This window comes from Scyliorhinus canicula, chromosome 7 (assembly GCF_902713615.1).
Source record: "Scyliorhinus canicula chromosome 7, sScyCan1.1, whole genome shotgun sequence".
Taxonomy (NCBI): domain Eukaryota; kingdom Metazoa; phylum Chordata; class Chondrichthyes; order Carcharhiniformes; family Scyliorhinidae; genus Scyliorhinus; species Scyliorhinus canicula.
The window spans coordinates 190,357,704-190,372,529 of record NC_052152.1 but is presented as its reverse complement, the minus strand read 5'-3'; the positions used below and the strand labels follow the sequence as shown (position 1 = coordinate 190,372,529).

At 41.9% G+C, this 14,826-nt stretch overlaps 1 protein-coding gene across 4 annotated transcripts in view; it reads left to right on the top strand.

The window, feature by feature from the left end:
- Nucleotides 1–14,826, top strand: part of lsm14b (LSM family member 14B) — a 78,106-nt gene that overhangs the window by 38,607 nt on the left and 24,673 nt on the right. The window contains exons 1-4 of one of the 4 annotated variants that reach the window (XM_038803547.1): nt 5,598–5,847; nt 9,621–9,775; nt 10,421–10,559; nt 12,474–12,614. In XM_038803547.1, the coding sequence (XP_038659475.1) occupies nt 5,727–5,847; nt 9,621–9,775; nt 10,421–10,559; nt 12,474–12,614 (556 nt within the window). In that variant the 5' untranslated portion in view covers nt 5,598–5,726. Of the gene's footprint in view, nt 1–5,597; nt 5,848–9,620; nt 9,776–10,420; nt 10,560–12,473; nt 12,615–14,826 lie in introns of those variants that run through there. The other 3 variants (XM_038803544.1, XM_038803545.1, XM_038803546.1) reach the window with 3 other exon arrangements.

The window sequence follows — 14,826 nt, the reverse complement described above, 5'->3', positions numbered from 1 at the left end:
ATCTTGATGTTGAATCTGAAGGTGAAACACACAGGATAAAAGTAGAACGGTGGAGGACACAGGAAAAAAAGAGCACAACGAGAGCAGAGACACAGGAAAAAAAGAGCATGAGGAGAGCGGCGGGGACACAAGGTAAGTCTCCAGGGAGCAGACACGGAGGGCGGAGCATCAGAGGGAAACTTCAAAAGGAGCAGCGCAGCGTACCACCACTGAATACAGAGGCAGAGCTAATCTACCGGACAAGCAGGAAACTGTTCAACCTCCGATGCTTCCAGGCCAGAACCAAAACCACCCCAACCTGTGTGTCCGCACATTCAGAGGCCGAGCTACAAACCATCGTCACGCATTCTCCGAGGCTTATGAGAGAGTGGGCCTCAGACTAAACATCCAGAAAACAAAGGTTCTCTACCAGCCTGCTTCTGCCACACAAAACTGCCCCCAACCATCAAGATCCACACTGAGCCCTTGGACAATGTGGATCATTTACCACACCTAGGGCGCCTCCTCTCGATGTGAGCAGACATTGACAACAAAATCCAACATCAACTCCAATGCTCCAGTGCTGTCTTTGGAGCCTGAGGAACAGAGCATTCGAAGACTGAGACCTCATACCCAACACCAAGCTCATGGTGAACAGAATAGCCATGGTCCCCACCATTCTGTATGCATCAAAAACATGGACAATGTACAGCAGGCACCTCAAATCCTTGGAGAGATATCACCACGCTGCCTCTGCAAAATCCTGAAAATCCACTGGCAGGATAGACGTACAAACGTGAGCATCCTCTCTCAGGCCTATATCCCCAGTATCGAGGCACTGGTCACACTCGACCAGCTTAGATGGGTGGGCCGCATTGCCCGCATGCTTGACTGCCAAAACAAGTGCGCTACTCCAAGCTCGGCAATGGCAAGCGATCACTAGGAGGGCAGAGCAACCGCTCCAAGGACACTCTGAAAACCTCTCTAAATAAATGTAACAGCCCCACCCAACACATGAGAATCAATTTTCCTTAGAACACACAAGCTGGAGAAAAAGCATATGCGAAGGTGCCAATCACTTTGAGCGTCGTAGGATGGAGCGCGTGGGGGACAAGAGTAAATAGGATTCAGAGGGACCACCCAGCCACCTCATCAAGCACCACCTGCCAAACCTGGTGCAGAGTCTACGGATCCAGGATCAGACTTTTCAGCCATCACAGAAGCCACCTCCCAGGAGGTGAAGCAAGTCACCCTCAATGCTGTGGGACTGCCCAAGAAGAAAGAGAAGTACTACTGAAATGTAAGCTGATGTTTCTGAAGCTTATGCTGAGCTTCACTGAAACTGTAGGAGGCCAAGGATGAAGATGTCAGAGTAGGAATGGGTGGAGATATAAAGTAACAGGACTGGAAGCTCAGGGTCATACTTGCACATGGAATGAGGACTTCTACAAAGTGGTCACCCAATTTACATTTATTCCCAAAAAATAGAGGGGACTGTATCATGAGCAGGGATTGGAGTTATATGAAATTGAAAGAAGTACAAATCAATCACTGTTTCACCTGGAAGGAGCGTTTGGGACTTTGGACAGAGGGAAGTGAGGAGGCAAGAGGGTGAGTGTTACATCTTCTGTGCTTGTAGGCAGAGGTACTGGGGGAAGAGGAGGTGGTGTTCAGGTCTTAGAGGAATGTGCCAGAGGGTAGCGGAGAAAATAGTCCTTTCAGAATGCTAAAACGGCAGGGAGGGGAAGATATGTTTGTGGTGACATCATGCTGGAGGTGGTAGAAATAACAGGACTGATTTATTGTCACTTGTACCGATGTACAGTGAAAAGTATTATTCTGCTTACAGTCCCGGCAGATCACTCCATACATAAATACATGGAACATATTTTAATAATGAATAATTATAGAACATACTATATTCCAACATTGCCAGTTATGGTTTTTAATTTTGAATGTTGGCAAAATCGAAGTTTGGCTTATGGAAAAGCGAAATACAGACAGTATCTGTTGGGAGAAAGGGTTTCATGTTGACTGAGGGGCTATTGAGTTGAAAAGTGAGAACAAGGGGAACTCTACTGTGGTTCTAAGGGGAAGGGATGATAGCAGCAGTGAGGGAAATGGAACAGACATGGTTGAAGGCCCTATTAGGGGCTGGTTTAGCTCACTCAGCTAAATCGCTGGCTTTTAAATCAGACCAAGCAGGCCAGCAGCACGGTTAGATTCCCGTACCAGCCTCCCCGGACAGGCGCCGGAATGTGGCGACTAGGGGCTTTTCACAGTAACTTCATTGAAGCTTACTCGTGACAATAAGCGATTTTCTTTTTTTTTTCATATTAACCACGGGGTATGGGGTGAGGAGTTGGGGGAACCAATGCGGAATCTTTTGTCGAGGTAAAAGGAAGACATATTGGAAAATTATGGAAGGTTGTTCAACAGAACAGATGACCCGAAGATGGAAAAAGTGAACCGGGAGAATGAAATAGGATGCTTAAGGAAATGGGATTTGAAGAAGTAAAGTCAAGGTAGCTGTGGAGGTCAGTGAACGTATAGTGGAGATTGGACAATTACTTAGCCCCAGAAATGGAGACAGAGAGGTCCAGGAATTGCCTTTGAAGGCAAGGTCAGGATGAAAGGAAGGAAGAAACATTGATGAAAGTTTCCAGTTCAGTGTGAGAGAAGGAACTACACAGTTACCACTGTAATGGAAAAAGAGGCGTGGTAGGGACCCGAGCAGGACTAGATCAAGGAATGTTCCCTGCAAAAAGGCTGGCATAATCAGGACCCTATACTCCTTTTATTTGGAGGAAGTGAGTGGAACTAATGGTGTAGTTGGTCAATGTGAGAACATGTTTAGCCAAGCAGAGGAGGATGGTGGTGGATGGAGACTGGTTGGACTTCCATTCAAGGAAGAAAGGGAGAGCTTTCAGGTCATTTTGGTGGGGTTTTTATTGTGTAGAGAGATTGGTCACTCATGGTAAAAAAGGAGATGGTGCGCAAGCGTGACACTGAACTTACAGTTGCCTGACACTTTAATTCTCTGCTCCCTTCCCATTCTGACCTTTCTCCCTTGACCTTCAATGCTTTCAATGTAGTTCAACATAAACTTGAGGAACAGCACCTCATCTGTCTATTGGGCACGTAATGTCTTCTGCCTTCCATCCAACCACATGCCATCCCTTTTGTTCTCTTTAACCCTCCCTCTAGCCCTGCCTCTACTTTAAACTTATTGTATCTCTAACCTTTTCCAGTTCTAATGAAAGGCATTCAACATGAAACCCTTTCTCCCAACAGATACTGTCTGTATTTCGCTTTTCCATAAGCCAAACTTCTATTTTGCCAACATTCAAAACTAAAAACCATAACTGGCAATGTTGGAATATAGTATGTTCTATAATTATTCATTATTAAAGTATGTTCCATGTATTTATGTCTGGAGTGATCTGCCGGGACTGTAAGCAGAATAATACTTTTCACTGTACGTCGGTACAAGTGACAATAAATCAAATCAAATATATAAGGATATTTATGATCATGTGAAAAGACAGATTATTCTCAAACATCATTTAATTAATGTGTCTCTTTTTCAGAGCAAGAAACATTGCTAATGTAAAGAGGGATTGCTCAGTAATTTTATTAGGTTAATAGGTTCAAACCTAAGAAATGAATGCAGAAGCAGACTTTGTGCTTCTCACTCTGTGAGAACTGTGCAATCCCTCTGCATCCAATCAAGCGTAAATATTTATTTTGTTTTTACCACTTAATAGTTGATGACAGTTGCATTCATATCTGGTATATAAAATAAACTCAACAAAAGGCTCTTTGAAGGGAAAGAAAGTGACTCAGTTCTGAAGGGTGGGTTCAAAAATAACTAGTGCAATGTTATTTTGAAGTAGAATTGTTGGAGCAGGCTCTAGTCCAAGGGCTTCATGCTCACTATTTGATAGACTAGGACAGTGGTGGGCAACCTGCAGCGGAGGCCATATGTGGCCCATTAGAGCTCTGAGTGAGGCTCACAAGACATTTTGTTGACTGTTGCCACATGCCACTGTTTTCCATCTGCGTTGCTTTTTTCCTATTGGTATAACTGGAGCGATATGCATGTAAAGCAAGGGCACATGAAGTGAGGTGCATGCTGATTAGAACCATAGAACACCTACAGTGCAGAAGGAAGCCATTTGGCCCATCGAATCTGCACCGACCCTCCAAAGGAGCACCCTATCTAGGCCCAGATACCCCTGCCCTATCCCCATAACCCCACACTCTGTGAGAACCGTACAATCCCTCTGCATCCAATCAAGTGTAAATATTTATTTTGTTTTTACCACTTAATAGTTGATGACAGTTGCATTCATATATGAATAATTATGCATTTTCTAAAATTTGTGAAATATTCGGTGTGTATTAGTGTTCAATCTTATTTTGGGGGTCATAGTTAGTGAACATGCCTGATTTCAATCTTGCGGCCCACTGAGATGAAGGACCACTCATGCAGAGCCCACTCACTTAATCCCTCACACTCACCTAGATCAGGGCTTTTCAAACTCAGGGTCGCAACCCGCGAGTGGGTGTCGGGAGGGTAGTAGAACAATCAGTCGCGGGAGAAGCGTCCAACATCTGCGATTGGCTTTTAAGAATGCTGGCCGTGACTGGCCTTTAAATGCAAACGATGGAGTCATCCTGCCAGAAGTGGTTCCAGAGAGCAAGTCACGAGTGTGGCACACACACTGATGCCATGTGCCCTGTATGTCCGTGATTTGGGTGCAAAATCGTGAAGGAGAGATACCTCCATTTGTAGCTGACAGCAAGCAAGCAACAGGACTGTGTGAATAACCGAAGATGGGTCATTTTGTAATAAGGAAGAGAGGGTCAGAGTCGCAAACAGGCCAGGATCTCACAACTGAATCTGCTGGAGAGAGCTTCGCAGGAGAGTCCAGAGAAGGACTAAACAGTGCTGGTTTGAGCTGCATGCAGAGCTCGGGGGCTTCTGGTGAACATCCAACAAAGAAAAAACTGAAGTCGGGTACAACGCAGTCTAAAAATAATTTATTGAAGTGTGGTTTTCTTAATTGTGCCAATGAAAATCAGGATGCAAAGCCCATATATGTTACATGCAGGGAGGTACTGGTAAATGAAAGTTGAAAACCCTCAAAACTTCCAAGGCATTACGGGTTTGAGGAGAAACCTCTTGAATCTTTTTCAAAGGATGCAGCAAGAACTTAAATCATCAGCAGAAGTCCTTAGCAGAAATGTAACATTGAATGACACAGCAAGTGAGGTCGTAAGGATTGAGCAGGTTCACCTGTTGCAGTAAAAAGGTAAGAAATAATGGTTGGCCCCCAGTGTCCGCAAGTGCGGATTGTGAAGATGGCCGAGGTTGCGAAGGTCAACCTGCATTAGCCGTGAAGGTTAGCCAGTTGGTAAAAGTGGGTTCCGGGAAGAAGTTTGAAAAACATTGGCCAAGTTGCCCATCACTAGCCTCAGGGTGTAACTGTGGCCACACACCTGTCTGAGTTTCCCGGAAGGGTGGCTGCAGTTACTGACCGCCGACCTGCAGGTGCCGCTGGAGGGGGAGAGGAGGGCGGGGCTGCGCGGCGAAGTCCGGCTGACGCCATATTTAAGCGCCGCTAGGCGGGGAGGGGAGGGAGGTGGGGTTCGGCTGTGTGCGTGAGGCTGCGGAGAGCGAGAAAGAAAGAAAGAGAAAGGGAATCGGCCCCGGTCACCAATCCCCCCTCCCTCCCGTCACCATGAGTGGTGGGACGCCGTACATCGGCAGTAAGATCAGCCTGATCTCCAAGGCGCAGATCCGCTACGAGGGCATCTTGTACACCATCGACACGGACAACTCCACGGTGGCCCTGGCCAAGGGTGAGTGCGGGGCTCCTGGAGCCTTCCAACTGCGACACTGGGAGGCTCTGCCCACCCCAACCACCAAAATCATCCTTTCGACCTATTTTTCACCATCTGGTGCCCGCATGGACCAACATGGCCTCTTGTTTATGTGTCTGCCTCTCCACCTTCTGATGGCGCCTTTGTCCTGCTCCCACTATCTGTAAATCAGGACAGGTGATGTGTTCTCAAACCTCTTCACCCTGCCACCTCTTGGCGCCCGAGGGGTGCATGGACTTCTTTTTAACAAATGTATTTTAGTATCTCGCCGCGCGCTGGTTTGACAGCTGACTTGGCAGTTTTCTCAATTTTCTTTTTCCTCCGAGGCACCCTGGGCTCTAACTATGTCGTTTGCGTTATTTGCATTCTGGTTTATGTGCAGTCAGATGTTCGGGGTGGAGGTGAAAGGCTTCGACTAGATATTAAAATATATGACCCTAATTTGTTAACGACATGACCTACAATTTAGTTCAACATGTTCACGAACTCGAGTGGCACGTCCAGACATTCCTTCAATATTATGTTGAGTTGTTCTCTTATGGTAATTAGTTTGCTTATCTGGACCCAGTGACGTTTCCAGCTTGACTGCTGCCAACCATAAAATTGTCTATATCCATCGAAGAACTGCAGTTGTGTTCACTCAGTATCTTGACCATACATTTTGGCTTCAAGAAAATTTTCCCTTTTGATTGACCCCACCCCATTTTTGATTTTTACTGTGCCGAATACTTTGTTCCCTTCTCATTCACTCTCCTTTACGCACTTTCCTTTTTCAATTCACTACTGTGCATTCTGTATCCTGTGATTTTCCTTTAATGAGCTTGATATTATTATACACCTGTTTTAATTACAATTTCTTGGGGCTACAGCTTTGAATTTTCTGCCTTTTTCTTCTCGTGAGGTTGTTTGAGTTTATGCCTGAATGTGTCCTTCGCAAAGTTGCCCATTTGCTATTTCCATGTGAAAGTATTTGTTTCCAATCCACTTTTAATTGCTCCTTGCCTTTTGCATAACTATAAACCTAATGCTGAGCGCTGTTTCCCAGCTGCTGTTTCACTAAAAGATGTTTCACCTATCCCATTTCATCCCCAGAATTAAATATGGCACTGCTTTCTTGTTAGGTTTATAACGGGTAATTTGAATTGAAGACACAAGTACCTGCCTAAAATTGGAGAAATTAATCCTAGTTGGATCTTGTGTAGTTTTCTTTTCCCTGTTCCCAAATATAAATTGCATTGGCTCTTTGGTGAACAAGGGGTATTGTTAGTAACTTATAGATGCTAGAGTTTTTTTTTCTTTGATTTCAATAGTTAGGTTGTCTTCTAAACTACCAATCTTATGTAGAGCTTTAACGCTTTTAAGACAGAGTTAAGATATTTTAATGGCACTGGGCTATTGAAAACATGACTTGCCATTATTGTGCTTGTACATATTTTTCAGGTCATTGTTTGCTTTTCACTAACTACCAGGTTTATTTTTACCTTTAATAAATGTTGCCTCTACCTCTATTGAAGCCGTTAGGTTTTACTTGATAAATTATATTGCTTTGCTGACATTGTCCAGTGCATTGTGACATAATCTGTAGAATTTTAGCTTAAAAAGAATCACAACCGAGTGTCTGTAAATTGTGTGTATATTGCAGAAAAGTGAAAACCACTACTTAACTGATATTGCTGCTAATGTAAATCCACAAGCAATTTACTTGTCAAAATTTTTATTTGCCATAGGTAACACCGCCCAGTTTGCATGCGTTAGACTCTCACCTGTCACTGCCTGATATGAAACAAAGCTGGGAGCACTAGGAACCCAGGTTCAATTCCAACGTTAAGTGGCTGTCTGTATCGAGTGCACACGTTCTTCCTGTGTCTGCATGGGTTTCCTCCTGGGTGCTCTGGTTTCCTCCCACAGTCCAAAGATGTGCAGGTTAGGTGGATTGGCCACGCTAAGTTGGGTTTTAGTGTCCAACAAGGTTGGGTGGGGGAAATGAGCCTAGGTAGGGTGCTCTTACAGAGGGTTAGTGTAGACTTGATGGGCCGAATGGCCTCCGTCTGCATTGTAGTGCATGTCATTCTCACTGTAGGGTATGTAATTTGCATCCTGATTTTGTCATGTTAACTAATTGATGCTGCTGATTGACTAATCTCCTCACCTGAAACCCATTGATTGGATCCATTAGAGATTCTAAGTAGCTTAACAAAGTTGTTTTGAAATTATTTTTGTTCCCCTCTCTGAAAAGTTTGATTTTAATGTGCATTTAAGTTTGATTTATTTGTGTTAATTTTCTCTCCAGAATTGTTATGCCATGATGGTATGGAATCGTGGGGTCCTTTTAGATTTGTTTAAAAACGACTGAATCAGAGAATCTATTGTATTCAAGGATGCACTATTGTAATGTGGTTTACTTGCTGCAGATAAATAGTTTTAAGATGTTATAGGCAGAAAAACCTGAGAGTGGGTGCCTTGTATATGAATTTGGTGATTGCCCAGCACAGATGTCTGTCAAAAGGTAGCATAGGTTCCTCCAACAGCAGCCAACCATTCTGTTTCAAAGGACTCTGCACTTCTGTACACAGGAAACACTGAAGAGAATAATTGTTTCTCCTGTGAACTGAATTTTGAATGGTTCCTTGAAAATCCAAAGCAAATGATTAGATACTGGGTGTAATGCCAGAGAAAATAAAAATTGCTGTAATGTAATAAAGGCAAATAAAATGTCACGTCTGCTCGAAAGGAAAGGTTAGACGCACCAAACTCAGTTCTGTAAATTGAATTAGTTTTATTTTGTGGTAGTCTCTCGCAAGATGAGTCTGTCCATTGAGTTCTTCAGAATCAAATAGGCTTTCACAAATAGCATTCAAGATTAGAATTTGTGCTGCAGTGGGTAGATTCTTTTTAAAGAGTATCAGTGGGTTGACACTGATTGCACACTGAGCTACTGAGCACATTAATATTGGCTTGGGGATGGGGGGAGGCAAATGGTCAGAGATTGTGATTGGGAATTCTGAAATGCAAGGACAAAACACATACTTGAGTTTCAAAAATATTTTATATAATTGTGGAATACTGCTTTATATCTATCTAATTTTACCCTTTCTATTCCAAAATGCTAATGGTCATGGTGAATCAAAAGATCAAAATCAAGTAAATCTTATCCTAATCAAACTTAATTGACCTGTAATCTTATTGCAAGAAGATTGTGATTGGATCCCATCCATTTGAAAAATGGATAAAGTAGTGCAGTTCACTTGCTGTAATTAGCAACACTTATTTTCTTTTTTTTTTCTTTTCCAATTGAGGGGCAATCTAGTTTGTTTTTTGTGCAACTGTGTTGTGAACTGTTTTAATAATCAGAGTATCCTAACCCCCTCCCCGTACGTTGGTACTGAGGGGAGGGTACCCTGTTTCTCCAATGCAAAATTAGTGTTTGTACCATTTGGCCTTGTAAATATTTTGTACTGTTTTAATAAAAAGATATGGTCAGTCCACCTACCCTGCATGCCTTTTTGGGTTGTGGGAGTGAGACCCACGCAGACATGGGGAGAATGTGCAATCTCCACACAGACAGTGACCCAGGGCTGGGATTGAACCTGGGTTCTCAGTGCCGTGAGGTAGCAGTGCTAAACACCACCACTGTGCAGCCTACAATTATTTTCATTTTGATTTGAGGATGGTTTCAACCGGTACCGTCAAGATCAGATGAAATTTTGTTGGATTCTATTTAATGCAAGATGTTTAATCTTTTGTTATGCCAGTGCGATCATTTGGAACAGAAGATCGCCCCACAGACAGACCCGTCGCCCCAAGAGATGAGATCTATGAATATATCATCTTCCGTGGTAGTGATATCAAAGATATTACTGTGTGTGAACCTCCAAAACCTCAACCCCAGGATCCTGCTATTGTACAGGTGAAGTACTGATATTGTTCAATGCTGATATTTTTTGGTACATATCTCATTATTATTATTGTTTTTGATTTACCACAGTGCTGCAGTCACTAGATTTGGGTAAATTGGGGTAATTGATTTACCCAAGGTGATCATTTATTCATGCTATTCAATTTTGTTATTGTGAAAATGGTCCATCTTCGCATTGGTTGCTGTCAGGTTCTCCTCTTCCAAGTAGCATCTGAAAGATCTACCTTTGACTTGATTTCATCAACTGACAGCAACTAAGTAACCTTGCCTCCTAACTTGCCTCAGTTAGGACCATAAAAATCTAGTTTAGCTTGTGTTGTTTTTGGTCCTGGTTCTCTGCAATAATTTTTTTGGGAAAGCATTGACCAAGATTAGAAACTTGTGCAAGGGCCAATGGATATAAAAATGAATCTAATTACAAAGCACCAATATGCTTGCATTTTACATTTTTTTACTTGGCTTTTAAATGTGGATAGTAAATTTATTTAGTAGAAAAGAACTGTGTTCAAACCCTTTCTGTTGCTTTGCCAATATCCAGTTTGTTTTCATGTGAAAGGGTGTAACTAAGTATGGTAGAATATTACAAGAAACAATGTACCAGTAATAATGTCAGTAATGACAGCATCTTTCTTCTAGTCTTCGTTGAGTGCTTCGTCAAACACTTCATTTCAGCCTCCTACGTCATACAGCCCATTCCGTAGTATGACTCCATATAACCAGTTTGCTGGGGGAGGATCTCTGGTTGGACAGCAGTATGGTGGCTCTGTGGGTTTAGGTCAGTGTACTGTTTCTTCGGTCTGAATAATTTATATGCAGTTGTGTTAACACTTTTTGCATTGAACTACACATTTAGTTTAGCTTATGCTGAAACTTAAATTTGAGCCGAATTGTTAAAGTATCAGTAAATAATGGTTATTGACCTTCCAACCTACCAGAACTGAGTTGCAATCCTTGTAACTATTAATAGCCTCTTTATCTTGTCAAACATTGAAAGTTTAGATGCTGCAAGCTAACTTTCTAAGAAATCTTTTCAGCTGAAAAATCCAGGGTTAAACCTGTGTGGATTTAGAAATTAATTATAATAATAATAATCTTTATTAGTGTCACAAGTAGGCTTACATTAAAACTGCAATGAAGTTACTGTGAAAATCCCTTAGTTGCCACAGTCGGTGCCTGTTCAGGTACACTGAGGGAGAATTCAGAATGTCCAATTCACCTAACAAGCACGTCTTTCGGGACTTGTGGGAGGAAACCGGAGCGCCCGGAGGAAACCCACGCAGACACGGGGAGAATGTGCAGACAGTAACCCAAGTTGGGAATCGAACCCGGATCCCTGGCGCTGTGAAGCAACAATTCATTTTACAGCTATATCCTACATGTTGCAAATAAATACTTGATAGTAACTATTAGAACATAATCCACCTCTTCAATTAATGTTGTTCATGACATTACTTTTAGTCTATCAAGTTATATTGTAAAATACCTCTTTGATCCAATTTAATTTGCTAATATTAAGGATATCAATTGTTTTAATGTAAATTTAAAGTACCCAATTCTTTTCTTTTCCAATTAAGGGGAACGTTAGCGTGGCCAATCCACCTACCCTGCACATCTATTGAGTTATGGGAGTAAGACCCACGGAGACATGGGTAGAATGTGCAAACTCTACACCGGCAGTGACATGGGGTCGGGATTGAACACGGGTCCTCAGCGCCGTGAGGCAGCAGTGCTAACCACTGCACCACCGCGCCGTCCCCAAGGATATCAATTTTGACAGTTAGCCTATCCGTAAACACTTTGTCATTACAAATTTGCCATTGCACCCTTTATACCTATTTTTATTAAGTAGTTTAATCAGTTTTTTTCAATCAATTTAGTATAACTATCTAAAATCCTGAGTAAATATTAACTAACAATATCAAATGAGGCATATGCTTTTCCATTGACACAACTTGCACAATTACTGTAGGAAATCTCAACCTGCCAATTTAGTCAAACGATTATTGGAGCCACTGAAGCAAGTCCATCTTATTCCAAAGTATAAAAGTTTTGGTACATGTATTGGTAGCAGCTTCAAATTAAAATCTATTCTTGTACGCTGATCTAGATTTGATCAGTGTTTGGGGTTTTCAGAGACCATTAGTTTAACGGTTCATACAGTACAAAAATGTCCTGTATTTTAAAACTCTTAAGAATACAAACTAGAATAAGGCAAGCTTCATTCCTTGCAGTAATTGTGCAATTAGCTTAGATAACCAATTGTAGGGCAGGTACCACAACCTGTTAACAATCATTTGGAAGAATATGTTACTATCTGGGAAACCTTAAAAGTTATTGGGTGAACTGTAGTATTTTGACTACTTTTTCACCAATTGCTTGATCCTCGAATTGGTATGGTCCTGGCTGTAACTGTAAATACTGTGCTGTAATTGAGTCGAATACCAGATTTTGCTTGTTGCAGTTTTGCCCTGCTTTCCTCTTGTCCTCTTATTTTCATCCAGTGGTCCTTTAATTAGTCCTGCTGGAAAATTTATATTCTAGTTTTGACAGTCAATGAATGTCTGACAAGTTATTGTAAAAATATCTTTTATAGGCTTTGAGGATTACTTAATAACTTTTCTCTTTATAATAAAAATTGGCAGCATTGATCTTCTGGTTCCCTTTTTCTTTCCTTCCTGCACTTTAACAGGATGTTCAACACCCACCCAAATCACAACTGTTTCTCACTCCTCCAGTACTGATAGTCCTCCCTCACCACAACCAGCCTTTACAGAACTTGAAATACCACCTGATCCAGCACCCTTGCAGAAAAGCCAACTGATTTCTCAGGGTAACGTCTGTCTGTAGTCTGCTTAGGTTGTTTACCTGTTATTACTATGCTAGGCAGTTGCCGATCTATCTTGTTTAATTTAAACTCTTTTTTTTTGTGCAGCATGAACTAATTTGGAATGATTTATTGTTGAGGCGACCTTATTTTAACTAGTTCACAAGCATTTGTGCCATGCGATGATGAAACTCGTTTATTATCGTACTTGCAGAATTCCAAAACAGCAGTCTAAATGGGTCCCTTTATTCTAAATTGCTCCTGAATTATCTGCTGTGAAGTCTGGTTTTGTTCTTTTTGCATATAAATGATATATAAACTTTCCAATAAAAAGTTAGTTTTTAATCAAGTAATCAATTCTGTTGCATACACGAAAGTTGATTTGCTTGTTTGATATAGCTACTGTTTTGGAATATTGCCACAATGTCTTAGTTTGCTTTGAGTTTCTTTAGTTTCTTCATCCTTTGAAACTAACACTAACATTTAACTGGCTGGAGTATAATGGTAAGGGGTGCACATGGCTCTCAGTATGAACTGATGATCCTCTTGCAATATTTTAGTATCTTGATATTCAATTCGTATTTGAAAACAATATTTATTGTAATCAAAGCTAAAGATTCTTTTATTATTGAAAGTTATGCAGCTAGCCACACTACATTCTGAAATGCAGTCTCTTCTATGATGTAGCTTCTATTAGGATAGGAAGAATTAGTTAATGGCAACAGACGAGTATAGATGATATGGAACAATCTCTTCAGTGTGAAGGATTTGGGTCTGCTATGATGTGAGTGTCTGTTCAGGTGCCAAAAGTGTTCCCTTGAGCAATCTGTATTTTTTAAAAATCAAAACAACTTATCTTTTTTGTTACCTTTTTTTATAGTTGCTGATGAGTCAGTGGAACTGAGGGGTGGGCTGTTGCATTGAAGCTGCTTTGTGATCTGGTGTAGATCTGTCTTAAGCGTGTGTACTTTAATCTCCCTGAAGTTTGACTTGGGTCAACTGTCGGGAGATTTTTCTTTGGCCTAAAGCTGTTTTATTCAGCAGTAGATGATACTGGCACAATGCTGAGCCACGTGACTCTGCTCAATTCATTCAGCTTTTGTAATCGTATGTGAACAGAAGAACATTGATACGCTGAATTTGGGATGATGAAGGTAAAGAAAAAGTAATGAATTGTGTGGAAAGATGGTTTCTATCTTAAGTTTCAATTTCTGCCTTGCAATATTTTGATGCCTTGACTGAAAATTCCACTCCAGAATTCAAATGCCAGTGGAGGGGAGGTCAAGTGCAAGTGGGCCTGGAAAATCATACATTTAGAAGACATCATAGTTCCCAATGCCTCAGCAACACACTTGCGGGAGAAGCAGAGATTTATTTCAGAATTCAAATTTAACCATCTACAATGGTGAGATTTGAACCTGGAGCCCCAGAACATTGCTCTAGGTTTGTGGTTTTTCAGTTAGGGACCTCGGCCACAGGAGAGAACCTTTCTTTAGGGAACAACATCAAAAAGGGCTCGTCTGGATCCCAGAACTCAAGAGCCTGCAATTAATAATTTGTTGAAGGTGTTGTTGAGCTCGTGAGGAGCAGGAGAGCAAGTTTCAAATGGCAAACGGGAAAAATAGAGGCTCTGGGCTGCACTTGAGCATAGCTGTTGTGGAGCATTGTGCTTGAATGAAGTGTAAAAATGGTGCATAGACGGGGAAGAGTGAAACTCAGTTGCACATGCACTGGCACAGTTTCCAATGCTAGAGGTCAGGTTTGATTTTATGAGGAGAGTGTTTGAAATCTTGAGAACCAGGCATCACTTTTATGCATCAGCAGTGGTTTACAGAAGATGGGAGCAACATACACTGACATGCGGGAGAGTAATAAGGAGGGACATAGTAGATGGTGAGCTCTTGGTCTGGAGGCTTCCAGTGCAGCAAAATGGACTTCCAAGGGAAAGAGTACCACCAAGAGCAAACTGTCTGGAAAAGACAGAATGCCAGTGTCGGAGGAGACTGCTCCTATCCAGGGAGGAATTGGTCTCTGATATTTGTGCTCTAATACAGTGCTTCTCAAAGTGTGGTACGCGTACCGGTGCCGGTACTCGAGCCATTGTCTGCCGGTACTTCGAGTGTTTCCAGAAAAGAAAGAGACAGTAATCCTGGATTGGCTTGTTTCGCTTACCGGTCCCTGGCACATTGAAAAAAAAAACTGCCGGGACACCACATCA